We start from the raw sequence: 27,363 nt of genomic DNA on the forward strand, positions 1-27,363 counted from the left end.
GGGGAAAACGGAATACAGTTTTTAAAGACTCTTAGAGAATTATTTAACAGGGATTTAATGCTCTATTAAATGTAATAGGATGGGGTAAACTTTTCTGTAGAAAAGTCTCTCTATAAATTCTACAGGATATTTTCCCCATTTTCTATGGTACTAGTCTGTATTCCTCCAGCAAATCAGCAGAATAAATTGAGAATAAATAATAAGGATCACTTTAATAAAATTTTAACTCATGCCAGTATTTCAAAGACACTATGTGCCTCAATAAGGGTTTTGCGGGGTTAGTCCTTAGGACTGTCTCTTTTCTCTGAGCTCTATATAGCTGTATTTTTATTGTATATCAGGTTGTTTCAGCACAGTTTTGTTAAAGGTAGTTTATCACCTTATTTGAGTAAAGGATGTAATGAATATCTAGGTGGGTTTTATAAATACCAAATCCTTTTTAATCTCTTCCCCATATTCAAATTGTTGCAGCACAGTTAATAATATCATTTAACAAAGCCATACCTCTACCTTTTTATTTTACCAAAAGAAGTGTCAAAAGTCTCATATGTTCACTCCAGGATATTCTGAGCTTCTAGGAACACGATGTTACAAAAGCCACACATTAGGTTTAACAGGTTACAGTTTCACTTTGAATAGACACTACTTTGCAACTAGTTTAGAAGAGAAAGCATTTGGGCAGCAACAAGGACCACAATGCTTTGGGGGAGCTTAAGTTTGTGCTTCAGAATTTTCAGAAGGGACAAAAGGCCGGGGGGGGACTTCCTGTCATTTCCATTGCTTTCTGCATGTGGGACCAACATGGGCAATGCGGAGTTTAAACAGTTGCAAATGAAAGGAGGGAACATCGTTCCTTGTTTTACATATTTCTCCCCGACTGGGTTGAATTTAACATGAAGTTGCTCCATTGTTCACATGGCTCCCTGCCCCATATACATTGACAGAAACTACTGTTTACATGGACTTTTCATTCCTTCATTGTTTGCTTATGGAAAATAAGGGGGAGTGACAAAAAAGAGAAGGGAAAGGGAGAGAGAAAAGAGGGAGGCACTGACCACAGTGCAGAACCACCCAATAACCTTGTCTTATGTGATCATTAACCTTGCTGGAAAATGCAGCTGGCAGTTCACTCTGGAGCTTGTCATTAGAATGTGAGCAGAGACACAGATACTGCAGAGGCATTTCAAGGATTTTTTGATTTGCTGCAAGTATTATAAATATTTCACCTATTTTGTGTGACTGCAAAATGAGATTCCAACAGCTCCTTTATATCTTATTTTTTTTCTTGATGAGTCTACTCCTTATCAATGGACAGAGGCCAGGTAGGAATTGTGTCTTCACATTACATGTTAATATGTATATTTTATATGAGTACCGACTATACAGTTTAAGATTATTGCTATGACTTTGTTCCACTTATGAATTCTTAGTTATACTTTCATTGCTATTGTTTTGCAGAATTTTTAAAGCCCTGGGTCTACAGACATATGAATAGTAATAAAGATATACATGTATATAGTGTAACTACTAAAAGGTCTAAAGAAATTAATTTAAACTAGATCTAAAGATGTTGCATTTCCATGCCTGCTCATGAGAAAACACGCTCAGACAAATGCTATATCAGCTACATCAAACGTACCTTGGTATGCAGCATCCACAGCACTTAGCTTTGATGATTGACTTGACTAGGTTGAGTTTACGCCCTGATAAAAATCACGGTGAAACAAAATGAAGCTGTTAAGACGTCAACAGCTATAATCACTGTGGTGATACAGATGAATTCGGACACTTAAGGAGCAATACATATGTTTAAAAGGGTGTAAGTAGCATCTTTACGAATATTGGCTGGGGGGGAAGGAAAGAGTTCTACACTTGCTGCGATGCAATTTTGTTTACTACTTAGCGTTGACGGTAACCTATAATTCAAATCGGGTATCTATGTTGATTGCAATTTTAGTGTTTCCTATGATGGCTTTAAAGCAGTGCTTTGATCATATCTATCATAAAAAGCGGTAGTAAAAAAAGCAGCAGCTTGTTTTCTGTACAATTATTGTTAGACGGGTCTGAAACAACCAGCCATTCAAAACTTTCACACACCTATTTAAGAAAATACCAGGAGGTTTTTGAATGAACAAAATATGGAAGCAAAATTCCAAGCAGTATAATTATAGTCTTTAAGTTAGGCAGTTGTAGTAACTACAGCAAAATAAACTTTCACTCTATTTTGTGATTAAGGAAAAATAAAGTTGTCAGCAGGAGCAGAGAAGGTAACAACGCGCCCCACTGCTGGTTGCATTTCTGACTCTTCTTTTTGGTTAATGGAAAGTTTTATCCGGGAGGGGGGAGCATCTCAAATGTGACCCTATGTCTGTCTTCATCGGTGCAGAAATCAACGCAAACTTCGCGACTACTACGACCGCTGTAGAGCCAGATTGTATCTAATTTCAAGTTAGGGCGCATAGAAAGGGGGCTTGATATACAAAGTATATAAGGAAGGGATTCATCCTGTAAGGTAGAGAGCACTATGGCCCCGATTCAGAAATGCATTTATTTTACGCAACTGTTCAAAATGTTTGAGGGTGATATACCTTCTGCTCCAGGAATGGTGGCTGCAATTTTTGAATATGCTCTGTCAACAAGTTTATGGCACATGGGGGGCGCTATTTCTGAAATAGGAAGAAATCTAATTTTAAGGGATGTTTTTAACCCAAAAAGGTTGGGGAGGGGGAGGGGAGTGAAAGGCTGTGAGGACAACTAGGGCGAATATGGAAGACGCGGTATGGTTCAGTGCAAAGACTTTTGGTCTTTCTTTCCGTTGCTTTGCTGCTTAATATCCAATAGCACTTGCCAGAAATTCAGAAGGGGAAAAATGCAAAACCAAAGAGGTTGTTGTAGGACATCAATGCCCGCGGTGATGCCTGAATAGCAGGTTCTTTTGCATGCTGTGTGCTGAGGACACACAAGTGTAGTTGTCTGATTGCTGAAGTTTTCGATTCAAACCGTGTGGTTTCAATGCCCGCTTCTGCCTTTCAGCTAACCTGGCCCTGCGCAGAAAGCTGCACAGACACAACTGCTCCCACAGGCGCTGTATGCCTCTCCACTCCAGAGTGCCCTTTCCCTGAGGTATCTGAAATCCAACCTTACTTTGCTAAAGTCAGGAGAGTCTGGTAATAAAACCAGGCGCCAAGGAGGATGTAATTATCAAAGCTTCCCAATACATTTATTTGGAAACACTGCTGAACATGCTCTCCAGAATAAGCACTTTTCCAAATTCTGCTTACATTTCAAAACAGTTTACGCTGCATTTTACTAACCAAACCACAGACATGATTTCATTTGGTCTCCAGTCCTTGCGATTTCTTTGTTCTGAAAACAGGGCTTTGAAAAAGCAGTGGGGAAGGGGGGGGAGGGTATGCTTTATTTAAACTCCATGGCAGGATCCCAGATGTGCTAGGATTATTAGACTTGATTACAGTGTTTTCAGTATGGCAGATTCTGCACAAGAAATTAGCTCGTTTGGATAACGTACTGTCCCACATTAGCATTCCCTTATACTTCTCCTCTAGGCAAATTCAAATTCCCTCCCCTCCTTACACAGGCTGAAAATTCTTGAATCTGTTATATCTGAAACGTTGCTGGGCTAGACTATTGTAGGTCTGAGTACATTTCTCTATGTATGAAAAGCTAATCCCCAATGTTTAAAAAGGAAGTGCGGGCCAGTGATGAGAACTTTAGACTAGGCACCAAGAGTACTCAGTTATAGCTGTAACTGATTTGCTGCGTGAGGTGGCACAAGTCACTTGATCTCGCTTACTCTTTGCCCTATGTTCCCCCATCACTAAAATGGAGATACCACTTACGTACTTCAACGAGGATTGTGACACTTAATTAATGTCAGCAAGGGGCTTTGAGATCCTTGGATGAAAGACTATGCATGGGAAAAACATTAATGCTCTATAGCAGATTACAGAATATGCATTCAAATACATGCCTATTCAAACGCATTCCTGTGACTCCAGAAGCATACAGGTAGCATATGTAAATATAGTAGGGCAGGCATCAAGACTCCCTTTCAGGGAAGCATGGAATTTAAGAATGAATAAAACATGCAGTAAATAGTTTTGCATCTTTTAAACTCTTTGTTATAGTCAAGATAATGTGCTAGCCCCAGGCATGTCAGCATAATTAATAAATAAATGACAGAATCTATACTAGGAGGAGCCAAGACGTTTCAATTAGCTAAGTAAGCATTTGACTGTATAAAACAAAGACCAAAGCAGAGCTTCTGACAATGCCATGAATATAATTTCTATTTTGCATAAAGCAAACACACACCACTCCCAAAACTACCTATCTAAGGGCATCTTTGTTTCCCTGCTGCTACCACGACCAAGTAGCAACTGGCTACACTGGTCTATAAACACAATGGTACGTGTATATGACATACATAGGAAAAGCACAGGAAGCTGGAAAACTGCAAGCCTAAGGAATGATTAAGAGATATCTTCAGCATAACCCCAGATTTACTCCAACGCTACATTGAGGCAGTTACTAGAATATTTTCAGGGTGCAGGTTTAAAAAACATGCTCATATTAAAGTGTTTAAAGAGAGATCTGCCTAACTGGTGCTTCAGTATTGAGCGCCAAGGCCAACCTGCCTGCTCATTTCAAAGGACACAGTGAGACAAGATCCCTCATCAGTATCAGCATAAACATAAACAGCTAAGCAATCAGATCAGCTCACTCAGCAGGCAGGCAGGCGCTAAGTGAGCTGAATGTAGAGAGGGATAGTGGAATTTAGTTGAGGAGCAAGGGGGTTTGTTGAGTCACTCCTGAATCACTTGCTTCAATTCTAAGACAGTGGACTCAACACCCCATCCCCCCAACCCTGCATCTATAGGCTAGAGAGAGTCTGTGCACAGACTATCTACATTTTCTCTAATTTGCCCCCGAAATAGTATATCATACATTTGGCTTCAGATTGCACTGTCTGGGTGATAAATATGCACTTACTCTGGTTTTTTCTTCCCTTCTTCCCTGTATAGTATATCAATTTGCCAGACTAAAAGATATTTTCAAAGTTATCTGCTTTCGTTCAGGGAGCTGATTTCTAGTAACAAAAAGTCAGTGACATAGCAAAAAAGGTATTCATTAATGCATACCCAATTGTATAGGCGTTTAGCTAAAGATTGTTATAATCCTGTTCTGTCAAGCTGTTTAGAAGTCTACAGGGCTTGATTTTGGGAGGAGGAGGGATTTAGCATCTGCAGCTCTTACTGATTTCAGCTGGAGCTGTAGGTACTCTGTGCTTTTGAAAAAGATCAGGCCTTATATCCTAAGTGGGCTTTACCATTGAGTTCCATTTCCTTTCCAGTTTTAAACTGGAAATTTATTTTTGTGTATTTACCACAATTGTAATTTAGCATCTTTATTTATTTACAGTGGCATCTAGAGACCCCAACCACAATCAGGACCACATTGTAGCTGGATATACCTATAGTAAGAGACAGTTCCAACCCCAAAGAGTTCACAGTCTAAACCAGGGGTGACCAACTTGAGCCTGAGAAGGAGCCAGAATTTACCAATGTGCATTGCCAAAGAGCCACAGTAATACATCAGCAGCTCCCCCACCCCGCCATTCCCAGCACCTTCAGCCCACTAGCAACCCCACTGATCAGCACCTCTCCCCCCCCCCCCACCTCCTGATCAGGTATCTGGGGGAGGGGGAGGGAGGGGAAGGGGTGGAGTGGAGGGGGCAGGGCCTGTAGCAGAGCCAGGGATTGAGCAGTGAGCACCCCCTGGCACATTGGAAAGTTGGCGCCTGTAGCTCCAGCACCGGAGTCTGTGCCTATAAAAGGAGCCGCATATTAACTTCTGAAGAGCCACGTATGGCTCTGGAGCCACAGGTTGCCCCCGGTCTAAACAGACATGAGAGACAAAGCAAGTATTATTCTTCCCATTTTACAGACAGAGAATTGAGGCCTGGATCCACAGAGAGACTGAAGTGATACAATGTGGTGAGTTGCAAAACCTAACTTTAGGGGTCTTGAAAATCATTGGGATAAACAAGTTGAAGTGAGGCACCTAGGCTCCCTATACAAGGAAGTGGGAGAGGGAGAGAGTTGCTTTAGAATGGGATCCATAAAAGCCAGCATGCTGGGCAGTGGTTGCCTAAGCTAGCCAATGGGAGGTGGTGACAAGAGGGGTGTATCCTAAGCCCTGCCCCAGACAATGTTAGGCACCTAAGTCCAGCTGCAGGGAGGAATCTAGCTAGTGATCCACAGCTGGAAACCTCCTTCCTGGAATCAGGCAAGTTAGGCCTTGAAACAGCCAGTTCTTGCAACACCCAGCTTAGGCACCTGCCTGCCTCTACACAAGCCAGTGACTCAACCAAGATGTGGAAGACCCCACTTTCAATTCTCACCTAAGCTTGATGAGGAGGTGAATACTGTAACCACTGGACTACAGAATGCTTCACCCTCTCTCTCTCTCTCTGGCCCAGTTAATATTTAATTTCAATGGACAGGCTTCAACAAGAGAGACCCACATCAGAATATCCCATAGTTTAGTGGTTAGGGCATTCTCCAGAGAGATCCTTGTTCAAATCCTTTTTCCTCATCAAGCAGAAGGGGGAATTAAACCATGGTCTCCCACAGCCCAGGTGAGTGCCCTAACCACTGGACTAACAGTTTTAAGGGAAGCCACTGCTGTTGCCTCCCCCCACCCCACCTTTTTGCACAGAGTTAGGCTATCATTAGGGCCCTACCAAATTCATGATCCACTTTGGTCAATTTCCCAATCAAGGGATTTGAAAAATCATGAATTTCATGATTTCAGCTATTTAAATCTGAAATTTCACAGTGTTGTAATTATGGGACTCCTGGCCCAAAAAGGAGTTATGAGGGGGTCACAAGGTTATTGTAGGGGGGTTGTGGTACTGTTATCCTTACTTCTGTGCCACTGCTGGCAGCCTTCAGAGGTGGGCAGCTGGACAGTGGCGGCTGCTGGCTGGGAGCCCAGCTCTGAAGGCAGAGCTATCGCCAGCAGCAGCACAGAGGTAAAGATGACATGGTATGGTATTGCTACCCTTACTTCTGTGCTGCTGCCTGCAGAACTGGGCCCTCAGTCAGCAGCTGCCACTCTCCAGTCACTCAGCTCTGAAGGCAGCAGCGCAGAAGTAAGGGTGGCATGGTATGGGATTGCCCTCCTTACTCCTGCACTGCTGCTGGCAGGTCACTGCCTTCAGAGCTGGTCACCCAGCCAAAAGCTGCCACTCTGCAGCCACCCAGCTCTGAAGGCAGCGCAGAAGTAAGGGTGGTAATACTGTGACCCCCTAAAATAACTTTGTAACCCCCCTACAACTCCCTTTTGGATCAGGACCCCCAATTTGAGAAATGCTGGTCTTCCCTGTGAAATCTGTATACTATAGGGTAAAAGCACACAAAAGACCAGATTTCACGGGGGAGAGGACACCAGATTTCATGGTTTGACACGTTTTTCATGGCTGTGAATTTGGTAGGGCTGTAGCTATCAGCTACACTTAAAATGCTGCAGCTGCACCGTTGGAGCACTTCAATGTACACTCACTACTGTGACAGAAGGGGTTCTCCCATTGCTATAGGTGATCCACCTCCCCAAGAGGCAGAAATGAGGTTGACAAAAGAATTATTCTGTTGACCTACCTCGGTCTATACCGGGGGTTAGGACAGCATAGCTACATTTCTCAGGGGTGTGGATTTTTTTATATCCCTGAGACACATAGCTATGCCAATGTAAGTTTCCAGTGCAGACCAGCCCTTTGGTGTGCTCTAAGTAAACCACCAGATCAGGCCCTGCAGGCGAGCTAGAAGGATGGGAACCTATCTTCCCTAATTTGAGAATCGCACTGGGGCTTAGATGGGAGATAGACAGGCACCAGGATGCCTGAGGCAGCAACGTGCATGCCCAGAGGCAGAAACTTAGGCACCTAGGAGACTTTTTTACAGCAAAAGTTAGGCCTGTGTGAGTTTAGATCCCTACAGAGTTAGGTGGCAGCCAAGTGGGGATTTTGTGGCTCACAGTGGTGCCTAAAAGTAGAAGTTAGGTACCTGAATCATTCTGTAGATCTGGCCCTAAGCGAGCTGTCCATTGTGGTACAAAAATCTGGGGCAGAACTCAACCCAGATCTTCCAAGTCCCACTCCAGTGCCTTAAGCACAAGACCATATTTCCTTCTATCTAATGAGCTGTTATTGCAAAGCTTACCATTTGTTTTCTGGAATCTGAGCTGTCACAGGAGACAGTTGTAATGTATCTGGGAATTCAGTAGTTGGGATCTATTAGCCCTTCCTAGCAGACCACTTGAAACAAAATTATGAGACTCACAGGCTCCTCCAAGCCTACACAAACAGGATAGCTGTTGAATGATTTACTTATTTAACAGATTTAAACAAAATGAGGCCCACTGGGTGAATATCTACTGTTTACCTGATTCAAATGAAGCAGAATAAGCAAACTATGACCACTGCATTTAAGGATATTGGCTTCCACTACAAACACCCTGTTCAACCAGTACAAATAAAAAACAACCCACCAAAGAAAATCATTGTTTGATTAACTTTGATTTTCTGTAGTAATCATGTCCTCTAATTAAAAGGAAAACGCTATTGGGAATGTGGCACCATAGTGAAAGAGAAACTTAAATAAAAAGAAAGCCATTCCTTCCTGGGCCAGAGGTCAAGAATGCATTTGATTTTTTTTTTAAATCCACACACTTCACAGCTCCTTGCAACCACACATCAGCAGAGGTGAGGTGCCTAATTCATGCAATCAAAATAATGAAATGAAATTCTGGTAACTATTACAAACAAAAAACAAAAACTATGGTGGCCTTGTAAAGTCAATACACTTTCTCTGTGTCAAAATGTAGGGAGCTACTGAACATCCATGAACCTCTTTAAAGATTAATGGAATTGACAGTGCAATGATTTTAAATCAAGTATGATTTTTGCCTTCCCAAACCATTCTTTCTAACAGAAAGAAGAATGAAAGAGGAAACCAGTCAAGAAAATGCGATGTGATAGCTGCAGCATTCTAATCAGTGCAGGTGTCCATGTAAATGCCATCACCACATTCAGAACCTTATCAGACTCTTCTGGAACAACTTCACAGGAGTTTCAGATTTCTCTAAGTTGGGAAAAACAATGAAATCACAAAGGACCCCTTTCAGGAACTTGGGAAAATCAAGAGTGCCATAAAAAGATAAGTCATTCTTTTCTACATACCAACAAATAGCCATGTGGGTAACAGCAAAGCACTGTTGCTTTGAACATTTTCAAAAATTAGACCAACATTATACCACTGAAAGAGCTAATATAGTTATTATTTACCATTCACATATGTCTGTGTATTTCTATTTAGATATAATACCTAGTAAAGAACATGAAAAAGAATGGTGAAAAATAAATATTTAATAGTTACATTTTATGGACAAATATATGGGTTTTAATGTTTATGGTAGTACTGGATGTTTATATGTAGCCATAATTATGCAATTAACTTTACTATATTCTCAAGAAAAGCATTATGTATCTATCAGAAAGTTGTAAGTGCTAAACTCTCTTAGGAAGCAAAAATCTTCAATCTAGACTTTAGAAAAGAATGCTGAATGTCTTAGCTCTGTTTTAAGTCATGTTGCATACGACAAACACATAGGTCATGATCTTTGATGGTTATTTATGTTTATAAAATACCTATGTGGCTGTTTATTTTGTAAAAAAAATAATTATGCTCTTCAATTAATGTCTCATTTTAAATAAACTTTGTACAATTTATTTTTAATTTTATATTCCTTATGTGTAAAGGGTCCTGCACCCAAAGAAAAAATAAGAATTTACCTCATTTCTTTTGTAAATTTCATAAGGGATCAATGTAAAACTTTTCCTACTCAATTTCTGACAGAGTTAAATAAAAATCAGTTATTCACTTGATGTTACATTTTCAGCAGATTTTTCCCCCATTTTTTCTTTGCATTCTGAAAGTATTAAAATAAGTTGTTTGTGTGTATCAACATTACTAGAATTATTATAAGATTCTTGCATTTAACCTATAGGACAGTATAGTCAAAGCATTATACTGCATCATATCCCTTGATATGATAAAACAATGTGATTTGCACTGGGATGCAGACATAATTCCACATCTCTAAGTCTGAAATAAATGTGAGTCTTTTAACTGTCCTATAAACTACCCTGGACCTTGAAAACTGAAATTTTCCTGCAAATAAAATGAAATGTCATTGCCCTGTTTTAGGGCAAGCAGCAACTCAAGCAGTAAAAGAGGTGGTCCTATTTCAAAATGGAGATCAAAAGCCAAAATCAGCATTAACTCATTCCTAGAAAGGATGAATACTACAAGTAAATAATATGGTGCTTAATTGACTCTACAATGGAAAAAAGTGGTAGTAGCCATTGAAGTCAACAGGAATTTTGCCATCAACATTAGTGACAGCAGAATTGGAACTAACAGGCCCCATAGTCAATTGAACCTCAAATTGCTCTTGACTTATGTACAGGGTTTTTTTTTTGTGGTTTTGTTTGTTTGTTTTGTTTTTTTGTTTAAGGTGCACTTTCACTTGGAGTGTAGAATATACACATGCAAGCCCATTTAGACCAATGAGCTTTTACATGTGAGAATCTGATATCACCCACAAAAATAGGGGACGTTTGGACCCCAATCCTGCCACAACAAACCCACACGAGTAATCCGACTGAACTGAATCAAATTATTCATCTGCCTGGGTGTTAACAGGATTAGAGCCATTGTGCGTGTATACACCTGCAGGGTTGCACACATACAAATGGAAGCTGCTGAAAAAATCAGAACTCAATTACATAAGGAACTAACCTAACTTGAATTTTAAAAATCCTTAAGTGAGTAGTATTTAGTTCTCAAGCTGCCGCAGTCAAAATGTGGGTTTTTGAAACCTAAATAAAAAACCCAAAATAGAGAAGGAATCTGAGATTATGTGGGACTATTTAACAAATTTTATCTCCAACTCCCTTTCATCAACTCTTTAAATTACATTAGCTATTTAGAGTGAAATACAAAATGATATAAAACCAGGTTAGCAGGAAATAGGCTGTGGTGAGAAACAGCAGAGCGGTATGTTCACAAATGGTAAACAAGTCACCTCTTCCCTTTCCGGCATAGAAACAGGAAATTATAGAAGAATACATCTGGTAATGCTTCTCTTTTACACACACACACACACACACACACACCCCTACCTCTCCCCCAAACATCCTAAAGCTATACACAGACAAATTCTGCTCTCGGTCATAGTACATTTACCCCAGTGTAACCTAGAGCAGAATTTGACCCACAAATGCTAGGTTTAGTAAGCGAAACTCAAATATTTTAACTCCATAGCACAAGTGAAACAAACTGATAGACCAGTACTTTGTAACTGATCTCCTGCAAATATTTACCTTATTTCTAGTAACAGCAATCCATATATTTTTTGTCAACCATGGCACAATTCTGATACAAAAAAAAATTGTAACATACCTTTTTATTCAGGAGCAATGCCTAAGTGCTTAGCTAAATCCAGTAATGATGGTGCTTTTTTGCCTAACTCTCAGAGTTAGGCTGTTGATGGACTTGTCAGCTGAATGGCTTTATTCCTTGATTACTGTTCATTAAATTGGGTTAGTCCTGAACAGATTACAGAGTCTTGAAATAGTAGAGATTTGGTAAAATAGATCATTTATTGCAAGAGATCATTCAAGATACATTAATAACTGTTTAGGTAGAAAAATGTATACACTCTTCACAAAGACATAACTGTACACTAATGTCTACGGGGGGATTTGTTTTGCTTTACCTAGCATGCATACATGAGAGCTCCTTTGGGCAGTGAATATCCCTTGTTGAATGTTTAGAAAGTGCTTAACATATCTGAGCAGCACCTCAAACTAAAATAAAATAACAAACAACAATATTAATAATATGTGCATTTTGGTGCAACTAGATTTTGTATGTACTTTTAGCATGGTTTTTATAGCACTATTTTTTCTGGAGAAATAAAGATTTTAAAAAACAATAAAAAATCCTGAAAGACACAAAGCTTTTATTAACTGCAAACCAAAATACATACTTTATAATTTACTTCATAGCCACGACTTCAGTGTTAATGATTAACTCTTAATGTTTATGTTCATACTGTTCTGGCTGTGATCCTACAGATCACACAATTTAAGGCCTCAGACCTGCAAACATTTATGCATGTGAGTAGCTGCATACACAAAACTAGTGCCAATGAGTTCTGTAGCTACTCGTGTGCATAAAGTTACTTGTGTGTAAGTGCTGGCAGGATCATGCCAAGTAGAGTTGGGCTAAATAGATTTCTAAGTAACAAGTAGAGTGCAAAAGGAGTAATTCATTAGATGCCACTCTTCTTGCCCATGCCTTAAGCATGGAAACTATGCCCCCACACTTTTTTGTTGGAGGTTTTTCTGTCTTGGCTAAAATATTAAACCCAGAGCATGACCACTGCAGTCATTAATTATTCTAGTGCATGTTTCACAAGAGCACAGGTGTTCACCTGGCTGTTCTGAATAAACTCTAATGACATTTTGCCTAACCAAATACTTCCTGTGTTTTCAATTATGCACTGTTAAACAGCTGGCATGTCTGGTCCCAAAACTGCACTTCAATAGCAGATGAAATGAGTTTAGTTTAAATGAGCAGAGCATTCTGGAATGAAGAGTTCTATCTAAATGTAAAATGCAAGAGAAACAAAAAGAAATGAACCAGCTGATTCCGCAAAGCCAGGAGCTGTGGGGTTTATAAAGCAGTGATTCAGTATAATTAGTATTTCTCCACTACAGTATTTTAGATTGTTTTCTTTTTAGTCCCTCATTTGGTGGCCAAACTAAAGATGACCAGTCATCTTGTTTTATACTTTGAGAAAGTCATCTGGGTTTGTGCTGGTGGATGGGGAAAGGTGGAATTTCCCCTTTCACTGAAGAACACCAGACAAAAGAATACTTTTACAGCCATTATTCTATCATGTGGCTCATTGGGGTAGTATACTGCACTTAAAACTAATTCCCCTGCTCAACTGACAAAGGGAGGGGTGGCAGGGAAATCACATTACTGGATACCCAAAATGATATTAACTATTGTAGGAATATACAATTGTTCTAGAGGTAACAGAAGTATGAAGTTGATGTACCCTAAAGGTTCAGAAACAAAAAGGCAAATTAAAAGAAACCAAAAACATATTTTTTTTAATTTAGTGACTTTCAGGTATAACTCATGATTTCTTAATTCTTATAGTTTCCAATTTATGTTGGTTTTAGATCTACATTTAATAAAAATTACAGTATAAAATTGCCCTTGAGAAGGATTTTATACAAGACAGTGTAGTATCCTTAGAGCCAAATCTTTAAGGTATTTAGGAAACTAGTGGGATTTTCAAAAGCATCTAGATGCTTTTGACCAGATTTTTAAAGGTTATAAGTGAATATTTGGGAACCCAAATTCTATATTCAAATTGCAACATGTAAACAAAAAACACTAGGGTGCTAGACAGTGGCAAGATAATTGTTGACAAAAAGAATCTCCATTGGTGAATCAAAAAAAAAAAAAGTTTTGAAACCAACCCAGGAAATCAGACAGCCTTAAAGTCACACCATCCCAAAGAATAAACCTGTGCATGGTGTGACCCTATACCCCATATTCTTCATAGACATATGCTTCTGATATGAATATGGCATAACTAAGATATGTTTTATGCAAGATGGATCATGTAAGGTATCATTGGAAAGGCTATGATTTACTAAATAGAATTATCCTATTTGTATGCAGGTATCATTTCTGTATCTGAAGTTAGGTATTGACTATAACAATTTACAACTGTTTACACTTGGGGAATGCCTACCAGACAGTATGCAATCAGCCTGGATGGGCCATTAGGAAGGACAATAGGACTTTGAAGATGCTAATCGCCCTCCTTCCTGAGAAGTTTCCGGGGATGGTGCTTGAACAGTGCAGTGTCAGGTGATCATATCATCTGGTACTGAACACCATCTTGGACTTCTAGTTTTTCCATTAAGAGAGGGTGGGAGGTCAAACTGGGAAACAAAGGATTTCCACCATATGCAAATCCTTCTTGGGTAGGGAGGCAGTGGAGAACAACCAAGATTAACTCAGTCCCCAGCCTTAAATAGGAAGACTGCTGAAAACATCTGAAGAAACAAAGGAACTAAACGGGAGGCAGGGGCTGAGCCCAGGCAAAAAAAGATCTAGCCTGTGAAAGGAAAACCTGGAGATTTAAGCTGCAAGCAGTGTAGTTTACCTTTGAGAAACACTGCAACCTGCATAAAACAACATGTAGGATAAGAATTTGCTACTATTAAGCACTTAATTTAGTGTAATAAGCTTAGTTTGTGTGTTTTGTTTTATTGGCTCAGTAATCTGCTTTGTTCTATTGGCTCAGTAATCTCTTTTGTTCTGTTTGCTATCCCTTATAATAACTTAAAATCTACCTTTTGTAGTTAACAAACTTTGTTTATTCTATAACTAGTTTGTGTAATTCATAATGAGGGTGGGGGAAACTGTGCATATCTTACTCCAAATTGAGGGAGGGAGCAAATTTAATGAGCTTATGCTGTATAGCTCTCTGTACAGCACAAGACAATATAATTTGGGGTTTACACTCCAGAGGGTGTGGGCACTTGACTGCAAGGCAATCCCTGAGCTGTCTTCCCACACAGACTCTGTATGATGCTACAATGGAGAGTGTCCCCACCTATGTGTAAGCAGCAGGACAGGGTGAGGGAGCCCAGGCTGGTGGAATGGGCAGGCTCAGTGGAACCCCAGTATGTCAGGTGGCACCCTAGAAGAGGGGACAACCCAACACACATGAGGAAAACCACCAAGCATTTAGAATTAAAAACTAATATAAACAGGAAGTGTTATACCAGAATTACTGTAAAATGTGATTGCTGAAGCTCCCAGTAACTTCAAGGATTCTTACTAAACCTATGCACAATTATATCCACCCACGAGTAAAAAAATGTAAATGAAGTGCTAAGAGTAAGAAATGCATTTTAAAAAGTAAACAAGTTAAAGGAGCAAAACCACATTTACAGCACATCACAAGAAAAAGGCAATCAGAACAGCAGCTCAAACGCATTTGGGAATTGCTGTGAGGTCTGTGCAGTCATGGGAGCTGATAAAGGATTGTTGTAAACACTAACACCGTGTATAAATGTGAAAATGTTTGGACGGGGAGGGAGACTGCATGTAACTATTTCACTGGTCTCCTTGAACAGCTCCAGCAGCACCTCTGACAGGGAAGAGCTGCCTTGTCTAGGCACGGGGGTGCACACAGCCTGGGGAAGGGGGGGCTGAGCTGTACCATCCTGCTAGGGTGAAAAGACGCCTCGCAACCACTGCAGCGAGCTCGCCTCGCCAGCTGGGTAACTTATCCCCTCTGCCGCCCCAGTGCCGCGTTCACAGTCCCGGCTGCCTGCCCGTCTCCTGTGCAGCCACCCCCACGCCGCCGCTGGCCCCTCTGCCCCCGTCCAGCCCCGCGCACAGCAACGCCCAGGAACCCGTTCAGCCGAAGTTACTGCGCACGCTCCACTCGCCGTCCAAACCTGCTCAGTAACAGCCAACCAGCGACGCGCGGCGGGCACGTAGCGTAACGTAACGTTCCTCCGGCAGCCCCCGCTGAGACTACAACTCCCAGCGTGCGCAGCTCCCGGCAGGCAATGCTCTGCCACGGGCCCGGCCGGGGCTCGTGCCCGTTGCATTCCGGGACCTGTAGTCTCCGGCGCACGGAAGTGCTACCGTTGTAATCTCCTCCCCGCGGAAAGGCGCACGGCTGGGGAGTCCTCGTGACGGGCGGCTCCGTCCCAGTCCCGAGCGGAGAGGCCGTTCTTCGGCGCTGCCGCGAAGGCTCAGCTTGGCTCGTCTCTGCCTTTCACAACTTCCGCTGCGTTGGGAAGCCACGGAGGAGGGCAGAGGGTATCTCTGATTGGCTGAAAGGAAAGCGAGGGGCGGGAAGAAAGACCCTTAACCCAGGCCGCTCTCCATTTTGATTGGATACAGGGCCCGAGGCCGACGCGGATGTAGGGGTGGAAAGTCCTCTCCTTATTGGCTGCGGCGTCTCCCGGAAGGGAGGGGAGAGGTGTTGGGCCCAAGGAGACGTGAGCGGCGGGCGCGAGCTAAACCGGGGAAACTCCGGGACTGGGCCCCGCGCTGGCAGCGTCACGTGGCAAGGCCTGTCTCAGGAACTGTCGGTCTAGGGCCGTTGGTGAGCGCGCGGGCGCTGGGCGGGGCTGAGCATGGCGACGGCCCAGGCCCTGGAGAGCCTGCAGGTGGAGGCCAGCTGCTCCATCTGCCTGGACTACCTGAGTGACCCCGTCACCATTGACTGTGGCCACAACTTCTGCCGGGGCTGCATTGCCCGCTGCTGGGAGGAGCTGGAAGGCCACTTCCCCTGCCCAGTCTGCCGCCGGCGCTTCCACCTCCGCTGCTTCCGTACCAACCGCCAGCTGGGCAATGTGGCTGAGATCGCCAGGCAGCTCCGTGCCAAGCGCAGCCAGCGCCACCGGCGCCCTCGCCCCGATGCCGCCAGAGCTCTCTGCCACAAGCACCAGCAGGTCCTCAGTCTCTTCTGCGAGAAGGACCAGGAGGCCGTGTGCCTAGCCTGCCGTATCTCCTGCCACCACCGTGACCATGCCGTGGGTCCCCTTGACAGGGCCGCTCTGGCCCATAAGAAGAAGCTGCGTGCCTACCTGGGTCCCCTGAAGAGGCAGGTAGAAGATGCTCGTAAATTTCTCTCCAGTGAACAGAAGAAGCCAGCTGAGCTGAGGGAGAAAGTTGAGAGCCGGCGACAGAAAATTGCATCCGAGTTTGAGAGGCTGCACCAATTCCTGCAGGAGGAGCAGCAGGCTGTGCTTCGGCGGCTAGAGGATGAGGAGAAGGAGATTCTGCAGAAGCTGAGTGAGAACGCTGCCAAGCTTGCCGACCACAGCACCAGCCTTACTAAACTCATCACAGAGATTGAGGAGAGGTGCCAGCAACCAGCCATTGACCTACTGAAGGGCATCAGGAGCACTCTGAACAGGTGTGAAAACATCAGGATCCCCAAGGCCATCTCCATTGAGCTGAAGAAGGACAGTTGCAGTTTTCCATTGCAGCACTTTGCCCTGAAGAAAATGATAAGGAAATTCAAAGCAGATGTGACTCTGGATCCAGAAACAGCTCATCCTAATCTAATACTCTCTGAAGACCGCAAAAGTGTGAGGTTCGGAGAGACCAAGCAGGATCTGCCTGACAATCCTGAGAGATTTACTTACTACCCATTTGTTCTGGGCTCAGAGGGATTTGTCTCAGGAAGACATTACTGGGAGGTGGAGGTGGGAGATAAGACTCAATGGACTTTGGGAGTTTGTAGGGACTCTGTGACTAGGAAAGGGAAGATTACACCATCACCTGAGGATGGATATTGGAGACTCAGGCTGTGGAATAAAGATGTTTACACAGCTCTTACATCCAGTCCCACACCCTTACTGTTGAGAGTGAAGCCTAAACGGATTGGGATTTTCCTGGATTATGAACTAGGAGAGATTTCATTTTACAATCTGAATGACCATTCTCACATCTACACTTTCACTGAAACTTTTACAGAGAAACTCCGTCCTTTTTTCTATCCCGGAGTCCATACAACTCCTCTGATAATCCGACCAGTTACAGAGTGGGAATAATGAAATCAAGACATTACTTTCCTAAATTTATTTTATTTTAAAGTGGTCATCTTCACTTCTAGTAATAGACTGAAGACCTGGTGGTTTAACCCTAGAGCTTAAGGCCAGAAGGGACCATCAGATCATCCAGGCTGAGTTCCTGTATATCCTAGGCCACCAACTCCACCCACTACCCACACATAGAATTAAAAAAAGAGAGTTCAAAACCATTAGAACAGTTGTTGACCTTCTCACAGTAATTTCTTTCTACAAACCGAAGGCATGTGTTCTTTTAACTAATGGAAGAATTGGCTTGTTAACTGCTGGTAGATATCCCCTTCGCCAGAGTGGAGGGGAGAATTCAGGTTATCAAGGAGCAAACTGATACAAGATGACATTGCAAGTTTTATAAACAACACTGATGTATAGAAAGTTACATGCGCTGATGCTATTATGGCTTTTTTGTTAGTGGAATGGTATATGTTAACTTTTGCTGGGAGTGCAAACGGCAGTTATAGTGGAAGCCTAAATACAACTTTAAGTTCTTGTTTTCAAATATTCAAGATTTTTTTGTGTAAAGTTCAGGAAAATCTGTCAACTTGTTTTTTTAACTTATGAAGCTTGGGGATAAAATGGCTTTTTTCTACCCTAAAACATGGTATTAGTTTCAGGTGATTGTCAAATGATATAATGGGTTTTCATGTGTTTTAGTAATTCTAGACCAAATTTGCTCAGTTTAGAAGTTAATAAAATGGGTTGGGTTTTGTTTTGTTTTTTGTCAGTCCTGCAGACTCAATCTGAGCACTGACAATCAATCTGGGTTCTCTTTTGTTTAGGCATAATCAATAAAGATTCTGCAGATTAAATTTTAATCCTATTACAGATCCAGTTCAGTTATCTTTAGGAGGTTTGTATACATATGTAACTGAGGGCAAAATTTGTCCCTCCAAGTGAAATTTTAACAAAACTGTTTCACCATAATCAGACTGACATTCACAGTATCAACCATTCCTCTTCCCTCCTCCTCCTCCTCCTCCTCCTCCCAAAAAGACCCCCAAAAACAAACAAACAAAAAAAAACTTACAGAAAGTTCTGTGCTTAGGGTAAACTGAAAAAGAGGAAAAAAAGCAAGAGGATCCAAGTAGCCTACTAGGGCCTGTCAACATTTGGAAGCTTATGAAAAGGCCCATTCTGGAATAATTATTACAGAGTAGTAACTTTGGTATAAACTGCTATGTGGATACTCTTCTTCCAGGATTCAGTCCTCCTCATTCCATTACTGGATGAGGTGTGGATCTCTAAGTCTGATTTGGATCTACAGGAATGCTATGACATTATTTATGGATTTCCCCCCCCCCCCCCCCCCAAAAAAAAGGAAACTAAATGGAAAAAACCCTAAATCAAAGCAGCAGTAAGGTCACAATTTAAATATGCACTAAATTATAAAGGATTTAAAGGGCCATGCTGCCCCCCCCCCCCCCCCCCGTTCTTTCCTCACAGAAAGACATGGACATGGAATGGACACGTGCAACACATCTCAAAGAAAACAAGGAAAGGTAGATAATTTTTTTTCTTCAAGTGATTTTACATATGCATTCCCCTATAGGTGACTCACAAGCAGTTTGAACTGGAGGTCGGCTCAGAGTCTACTTGAACAGGGATTGTAGGACCCTGCATCAACATCTTTTATTGTGTCTAGGTTGATGAGATGGCATAGGAGGCAAACATATGGACTGATGACCAGATTGCCAACCTACAAATGTCCAGTATGGGTACAGAAAGGATGCGGAAACTACCTGCAACCTGGTTGAGTGAGCCACATCAGCCAATCATAGCGTAAATGAATATAGGTGGAAATCCAGGAAGAGATCCTCTGGGTTGTTTAGGGTGGCCCCTTACTCTGTCTGAAACCACAGTGAAGACCTGAATGGTTTAGACTGATCCAGGTAAAAAGCCAAAGCTCTTTTAACAGCTAGAATATGAAGTTTTTCATCCCTTTTTCTTGAATGTGGCTTTGGAAAGAGTTGGTAAATAAATTGCTTGATTAATGTGAAAAATCAGAAGCCACTTCAGATGGGAATTTAGGGTCAAAGGGAAAATCTTGTCCCTGAATAAAATTGTATAGGGAGGCTCTCATACTAAAGCTTCCAGCTCCCTTGCTCTTCTGGCTGAGGTTATAGCAACCAAGAAAGCCACCTTCATAGACAGGGAGAGCAGAGAACAAGTCACTAGTGGCACAAAAGGGGGACCCACCAGCTTTGCTAGAACCTAAATTTAAACAACTCTGTGGAACCAGGCTATGAACCTGAGAGTATAATCTGAGAAAACCTTTTAGAAATCTGATGGATATAGGTTTTGAAAAAAATTGATAGTTATCCACAGGAGGGTGGAAAGCTGAGATAGTTCCATCTGGCAGCTAAGAGCTAATCCTTGCTGTTTTAGAAACAAAAGATAATTCAAGATTTGGCAAATCAGAGCCTGAGCTGGAGGAGGGTACTTTTTTGTATGAGACAAAGAATCTTCTCCATTTAGAAAGTTAAGTAAACTTTGTTGAAGGTTTTCTACGATTTAGCAGTGCTTCCTGCATCCCTTAGAATAAGGTGAGCAGACCCTTGCTTGACTTTGGCAGAACTGGAGGGAAGGCATACAGCAGGCCTTTTGACCAGGGTATGAGGAAAGTATCTATCAGTGAACTTGGGCCGTGACCTGCTCAGGAACAAAAGAGACATTCGTTTGTTTCCTCTTGTTACAAATAGGTCCATTTAGGAAATTTTCCACTTCTGGAAAATGGCCCTGGATACATCTAGGTCAAGAGATCACTCAATAGTGACCTGCACATGACCCCATAGTGGTGACCCAATCAAGCAGAGGTGACATGTGGGATGGGCAGCCCCCAGATTTCTGCCATGGTTTATACTTTTTTTTGTTTTGGTTGGGTACTTGGCTCAAAATACAAGTCCTCCTCACCCCCCTCCCACTATCAAGAGTTATGCTTCACCTCTGTGCTCAGTCTGCCAGAGTGTTTTGAATTCCCATAATGTAAGCAGCTTTCAGGTTGATGGAACTGGAGAAGCAGAAAATCTAGAAGAGAATTGCCTCTTGGCATAACAGGTCCAAGCACTTAAGAAGTGGGAAAGGCAGTTGGAAAAATTGGGGTGGGGAAAGATGGTACTCATTGATAAGTGGTAGACTGCTCTTGAGGACCCAGTTTGACTAGGAGAACTGGCAGCTGCAGAAGAAGGGGAAGAAGGAAGATGCCTCTTGTAAATTCTGCTCCTCTTTTTGGGTACGTGACAAGAAGGGCTGAAACTGTTGGGGCTGCTGTAGTTTTCTTTTTGTCGACAGTGTATAAATCTCCAGAGACTTAGGGGTCGCCTATGAATCTTTAATACTATAAAGCCATCTTAGAAAACAGCAAGGGGCTTTCAGATGGGAGGTCTTGAATGGTTTGTTGCACATCAGGGGAAGACTTGATGACTACAGCCAAGATGAACACTGCATCGCAATGACAGAAACCATAGCTCAAGCTGCAGAGTCCACTTTATCCAGGCTTACTTGCAGTACTGTTCTGGCTACTAATTTGCCCTCTTACACCATAGCAACTGAATTCATGTTTTGCCTCATCAAGAAGCTTGTCTTTGAACTTCAGGATATTATCCCACAGGCTGCAATCATATCAACCCAGCACAGCCTCTTGGTTTGCAAATCCCAATCCTAAAATGTAAACCTGGGAATAAAAAGTTACCTGCTGACCAGATGTAGCTTTTTAGCTTCTTTCCTTTTGGAAGTAGAAGCCTGGTGTCCCTGTCTCTATCTTTCATTAGCAGCAGTGACTAGCAGGGAGCATGGAGAAGGGTGCTTAGAGAAGTGCTCAAATCCCCGTGAAGAGATCTCTTTTCTCCATCCTTTTAGCAGAGGGAGGCAAGGAAGATGAGGTCAGCCATAAAATCCAGGTTCCAGGATACCCTAACAGGGAAAGCTACCCAAGAGGCTTTTGCAGAGGCTAAAATGTCCATGTGTCTGAGAGACTCTTCCTACACCTCTTCTGATTGGATATTCAGAGCAGCAGCCAGCCTCCTCAATATGTTGTGATGAGTTCTGAAATCATCAGGAGGGGGAGAAATTGACTGTTATTACCACCTCATCAGGTGGCAAAGAAGAGGCTATGGGTTGTTGAGATTTTTCCAAAGATTTTCAAAAATGTATTAGTGTTTCCCTGAATGGGTAGTTTAGTAAAAGTCTAAATGTGCCAAAGTACCCACTGCCACAACTAAGGTCTGATTTTTAGAGCCTTTCTTCCCCCTGAAGTACTCTGTCTCTGCTTGGATGGTCTTCATCCAATTAGGGATTTAAATTTCTAGTTGGAGGATTGGAAGAGAATTTTAGATTTTTCTCCCCCAACCCTTGACCTCATTAAGAGTTGATGCTGCCTAGGATCAGGGCCTTTTTCACAGAGGTAGGGTCTGACTAACATTCTTTTCCCTGGCAGATCTGCACTTGGATAGGAATTTGGTGGTAGGTGATTTTGAACAACATATCTGTTGGTCACCAAAGATGGCAATAGTTTCAAGTAGGAAAAGGATCTGGAAAAAAAACTAAGAACTGACTCATCTGGCACTAGAGCTAGATTAGCTTTGGGTGAACATTTTATGTCCTGAGTTGGACAGCTCTGTTCTGCAGAGGATTTTTCTTCTTCTTTGTTACTGTCACATGGACCCTTTTTTAGTTAGGGTAGCACACAGATTGCTTCCCTCTTCCTGCAGTTTTAAACGTATCTTTCTTAAAGAAATAGACTTCTCAGTGAAAAGTAAGAAGTACAAAGCTGAAGAAAAAGCAGCACAACACCTGCCACCAAAATCAGAAATGGACAGTAATACAAGAGACGCTGCAAAACTTGGACATATATGGCTTTATTCAGTAACATTCACAACATTTGTGTATCTGGTCACATAATAAACTGCTTGAAAGGGAAAACAGCTACTTTAACTCTTGTATTAATTTGGACAACTTGTCTCAATTGTTAGATATGTTTTGAGTAAGTCAGATTTGAGAAAAGTAATGGTTACTGGAACAAATGTTGTAAAACTAGTCTAACAATTACATGTTACTTATAGAAAGAGATAGGTCCTGTTCATTCACTGTACATTGTGTTTGAATGCATGTGACTGAGTGCTGATGTAAATTGCAAAGTCTATGTTAGCCCATAGACTTTGGTACTAGGTTATATGGGTACTCTAATCACTTCCACTAATGTGCTTCATATTAGCATAAATATATATGCAGAGCAGTCTTCATTCTGGAAACAAACATCAAGCTGCCGTGATGAGCATTTATAGTTAAAGGTTAGTATAAACAGATTACTTAATCTGTAAAACAGTTATAAATTCACAGATTCCAAGGCCAGAAGGGACCATTCTGATCATCTAGTCCAGGGGTCAGCAACCTTTCAGAAGTGATGTGCTGAGTCTTCATTTATTCATTCTAATTTAAGGTTAAGTCATACATTTTAATGGTTTTAGAAGGTCTCTTTCTTTAAGTCTATAATATATAACTAAACTATTGTTGTATGTAAAGTAAATCAGGTTTTTTAAATGTTTAAGAAGTTTCATTTAAAATTAAATTAAAATGCAGAGCCCCCCAGATGGGTGGCCAGGACCTAGGCAGTGTGAGTACCACTGAAAATCAGCTCGCATGCCGCCTTTGGCACCTGTGCCATAGGTTGCCTACCCCTGATCTAGTCTGACCTCCCATATAATACAGGCCATAAAACTTCCCTAAAGTAATTCTTGGAGCATATATTTTTAAAGAGCATCCACTCTTATTTTTAAAATGTCAGTAATACCGAATCCACCAAGACCCTTAGTAAATTGTTCCCACAGCAAATTACTCTTAAAAATGTACACCTTATTTCCAAGAGTACTACTTTACCGCATTATATCTGAGTTCATGTTATATTGGGTCACATTATATGGGGGTAGAGGTGTATATGGAATCCTTCTTCTTGGGGTAATTCCTGAAAAGGGGCTAAACCACTCAAGTTAATTGGATATGTTGCTCTTTTCAGCTGTGTGGCCCCAGCCACCCTCTGAGTGGACTTGAGCTGCTGTCCATATACGCTGCCTGCCATATCTTCTCACATATTGACTGGAGAAGATGGGCCCCCAACTGATCAGGGGCAGCTGTATAAGACACTGGATTCAGACCAATATTAGTAGACCCTAAATCTCCAATTGCCAAAAGCTGGGCTTGGATCATCCCAATAATTGCCCTGTTCTGTTCATGCCCTTTGAAACACATGGCACTGGCCACTGTTGGAAGACAGGATAATGAGCTAGATGGACCACTGGGTCTGACCCAGTATGACCATTCTTGTGACCCAATGGGTTGCTGTAGAGAGCCAATGGGGGGAGGGAAGGGAGAGGAGAGACAGACACACAGAGAGAACCCAAGGCTGTAGGGTTGGGAATGAGGGAGCCTGTTGGCTGGAATGTGTAAGGCCATTGGCTGAGATGCTGGAAAGCCCAGGCCATGGGTTCCCCCTCCTCCATCCCCAATACCTGAAGACAGCCAGTGTGTTCTGTGACCCGCTGTTCAGTCCTCTTATGGTTCCCTACAGGCCAGACCCTGAAGCCACCTGGAGCTCCTCCCATTACTTCCACCAGATGCATTCACCTGAGTCCATAAGGCCACACTGAAGGAATATGCTGAACCTCAAAAACACACCCACTGAGGAGGCTGGAACCTGGGGCCTCCCCTTGTCCTCACAGTGGGCCCCAATTGTTTGTGAATTCACTCTGCTGCAAGGACAGAGGTGCCGCATTGTGCCTGCGCATTGTTTTCCAGCTGCACGTTATCTCCACAAGTTGCCCTAACCCTGGCTGCTTAGGATGTGGTTCCTTTCCTAGCCTTTTGCTGTTTCCTCTCACCTTCCTGACTTTTCCCCATGGCTTTCCCACCTGGGATAGGCAACACAGCCCCCTGCATCAAGCAGCTGCCCCAGGTCTGTTAGCCCATCTGCTACCCCACAGGTTCTTGGTCCCAGTGCTGCAGTTGGCCAGCCACATGCCCTGCATAATTGAGTTGGTTTTGGTCATTGCCAAACTGCTGCCTCTAATCCATGTGATTATCTACCAGAAAAAACAGGAAGTGGCCCTAAGTACAGAGCTCCTATCATGGTTCCAAATCTCCTGCCAAATCTCACAAGATTTCCAGCCCACTCTGGAAATCCTTTGGGGGCTAGCCCCTCCTGTCCCTTTTTGCCCTCTGCCATTGTCTGAGCCACCAGACTCACCCCTAACAAGGCTCAGAGACCTCTTACGATTTGTTTTCTTGGGATTCTCTAAAGGAAGCTTCTAAGAGATTGAGCAATTAAGTCTCAGAATGGGACTGAAAAGAAACTGAGATCACAGAAGGCAGCTATAGCTGAACCAAATCTGAATTTAAGATTCTATCCCCTATTATTACACAGCAATAGCAAAATCGAGGGCTTGTCTACACTTGCAGTGGTGAAGCTGCACCACTGCAGCACTTAGTGAGGATGCTACCTATGCCAATGGGAGAGCTACTTCCATTGGTGTAGGAACTCCATTTCCCCAGGAGGTGGTAGCAGCCCTCCCATTGACATAGCACAATCGGGGGTTAGATTGGTGTAACTACGTTGCCCAGGAGTGTGGATTTTCCACACCCCTGAGCAATGTAGTTATACCGACATAGGTTCCAAGTGTAGACCAAGCCCTAGTTCCAGTGAGATCGTGAAGTGCTAGATTCTAGTCTGCGAGCACTTCATTCAGATCTTAAAATTTCTCCATTGGTGTGGAGCTAGAGGATTCACTGTAAGCGAAGCCATCAGGTGCTCTGCTTGGGCTATCCTCTCACTTAGGTAGGTTTCCCACATAGCTTAGTAGCAAATATTACTCTAATGGGCCATGTGCAATATTTTCTTCCACTGATGCAGTGGAGAAGTTTGCTTTAAAGGACAGCCAAGTAAGTGACAATGGTATTACCTAAATACTTTGCTACAAGCTAGCTTCAGCAGGATTTTCCAGTAGAAACCAGCTGCATCAAGCTAACCCAAAATTTACTGTTTTCCGGGCAGCAGGAGTTTAGAGGAACGTATCCATGATAGATAAGGCTGCCACCACCTTTGTAGGAACTTGCTGGAGAGAGGTGCCCTTAAGAAGTTTTTACTAGCCCTCATGTTACCTTTAGAACATAGGCACCTGGAGTATTCATAAAATGAGTAGATCCTGTTCTTCCTCTTTGCAGAGTTTTACTGCGATCAGCAGTTTAGGAAAGTGCCTTCTCCATCTAAATGCTGCTGTCTGGTATTACAGATTAAATGGCAATATCCAATTCTTGCTTTTCCAGACTGGTCCAAAATCCTTAAGAGATCCCATTTTAAATATTTGAAGAGTAGATATGATCATTGTAATGAAAGGCTTTAAACTTTTCCTTAATTGCATTTATTGTGCATGAACTTCAGTCACATTCTCAGCTTTTCAGACAGATATATGTACAGACAGTTATACGCAGTTACATCAAAACCTGAGTGTTCTAAAAACAGATATTCATATATCCCTCAAATATTTAGTATAAAATCAGCTGTACTTTGAAAAATACAGCTAGGGAGAAAAGAATAATGTTGGATAGCAGCAGGTCTCCAATTTTCCTGTTGTCCCTCAACTACAAGTATCATATATTATTAATTACTCTGAATTATTACAATAGAATTGGACACCAAGTTGCGTCCCAGAACCAAGACAGGATGGGGTAATTTTCCTTTGGTGTTCTGAGATTACCACCACTCCCAGCATTATACTGAGATTCTTCCTACTTTGTTCAGAGGCTAGCCTGTCTCCCCATGAAATACTGAGTAGGATACACAATTGGTAGGGAAAGGTTTGGAAAACAAGGTAGCAGAAACTCAGAAGAGAATGGTTCTCTGGCTTTTTAACATAAGTTTTAAGGAGTGGTCTGGGTATACTCCACTTCCATCTGAGCAGGCAAGTGTTCAGGCTTAAGGACTAGCTTCTCTAGAGAATTCACTCTAAGTACATAGAGGTGGAAGTTTACAGACATTGAGTAATGGATTAGAATTTTCAATTCCCAGTCATTGGCTTCAGAGCCAAAATGACGACACTTTAGAAAAAGGTTGTCAAACTGTATAAGCTGCCATCATTGCAACTGCAATAGTAGCACCTTTTACAGCATCTAACTTAACAGTGCACCATCCTAAGGAAAACAAAAACCGTAAATTCTCATGTATTGAACTAAAGAGTCAACAACAAGTTTAGAGAGTAGTTTACAAAAAAGCTCTCTCCAAATATAAATATTTAATGCACAATAGTTCCTATTTATAGTTCTTGGGGAAAAAAGTTCAGCAAAAAAGCCACAAATACTTAGGACAGCTCTAAAAATCAGATTTAGACATTCTACACTGAAATTGTTTAGATACTTGATCAGCCATCAATTTGATCAAATGTCTGCGAGCCTAGTTTTTACATACTATGCTTAGTGAAGTGAAATCCTACTTTTCCTGCATACAAAGGAGAGACTTGGATGTGTTTTAGACCAAACATCTGATTCTTCATCTTTGCTTCATTTCCACATTTGTGTAGTTACTC

The 27,363-nt window shown here is 42.2% G+C and overlaps 3 protein-coding genes across 4 annotated transcripts in view; 2 read left to right on the forward strand and 1 right to left on the reverse strand.

The window, feature by feature from the left end:
• The first annotated feature begins 696 nt into the window (after positions 1–696).
• APELA (apelin receptor early endogenous ligand) lies at positions 697–9,934 on the forward strand. Of its 2 annotated transcripts, XM_039539219.1 has the most exons (5): positions 697–1,322; positions 3,034–3,123; positions 5,443–5,499; positions 5,968–6,017; positions 9,015–9,934. In XM_039539219.1, the coding sequence occupies exons 1-2, from the start codon at positions 1,247–1,249 to the stop codon at positions 3,120–3,122; spliced, it is 165 nt and encodes a 54-aa protein (XP_039395153.1). In that variant the 5' UTR covers positions 697–1,246; the 3' UTR covers position 3,123; positions 5,443–5,499; positions 5,968–6,017; positions 9,015–9,934. The 2 variants fall into 2 exon arrangements, with proteins under 2 accessions (XP_039395153.1, XP_039395152.1); XM_039539218.1 differs by lacking the exon at positions 5,443–5,499 and having other exon boundaries at positions 724–1,322.
• A 1,876-nt stretch (positions 9,935–11,810) lies between these two features.
• TMEM192 (transmembrane protein 192) overlaps positions 11,811–27,363 on the reverse strand; it is a 44,264-nt gene continuing 28,711 nt past the window's right edge. Inside the window, exon 7 of the mRNA XM_039539595.1 lies at positions 11,811–14,880. Coding sequence (XP_039395529.1) covers positions 14,696–14,880 — 185 coding nt within the window. The 3' untranslated portion in view covers positions 11,811–14,695. The remainder of the gene's footprint in view (positions 14,881–27,363) is intronic.
• TRIM60 (tripartite motif containing 60) lies at positions 15,691–18,777 on the forward strand. Its single transcript, XM_039539593.1, has one exon. The coding sequence runs from the start codon at positions 16,337–16,339 to the stop codon at positions 17,759–17,761; it is 1,425 nt and encodes a 474-aa protein (XP_039395527.1). The 5' UTR covers positions 15,691–16,336; the 3' UTR covers positions 17,762–18,777.

The sequence above is a fragment of the Mauremys reevesii genome, linkage group 5, assembly GCF_016161935.1.
Source record: "Mauremys reevesii isolate NIE-2019 linkage group 5, ASM1616193v1, whole genome shotgun sequence".
NCBI lineage: Eukaryota > Metazoa > Chordata > Testudines > Geoemydidae > Mauremys > Mauremys reevesii.

What these genes read in the sequence shown, in the direction of transcription:
- APELA (XM_039539219.1), top strand. Translation starts at nt 1,247, where the DNA reads ATGAGATTCCAACAGCTCCTTTATATCTTATTTTTTTTCTTGATGAGT. An exon ending in TATCAATGGACAGAGGCCAG is followed by an intron (nt 1,323 to 3,033) that starts GTAGGAATTGTG and finishes TCTGCCTTTCAG; the next exon opens with CTAACCTGGCCCTGCGCAGA.
- TRIM60 (XM_039539593.1), top strand. Translation starts at nt 16,337, where the DNA reads ATGGCGACGGCCCAGGCCCTGGAGAGCCTGCAGGTGGAGGCCAGCTGC.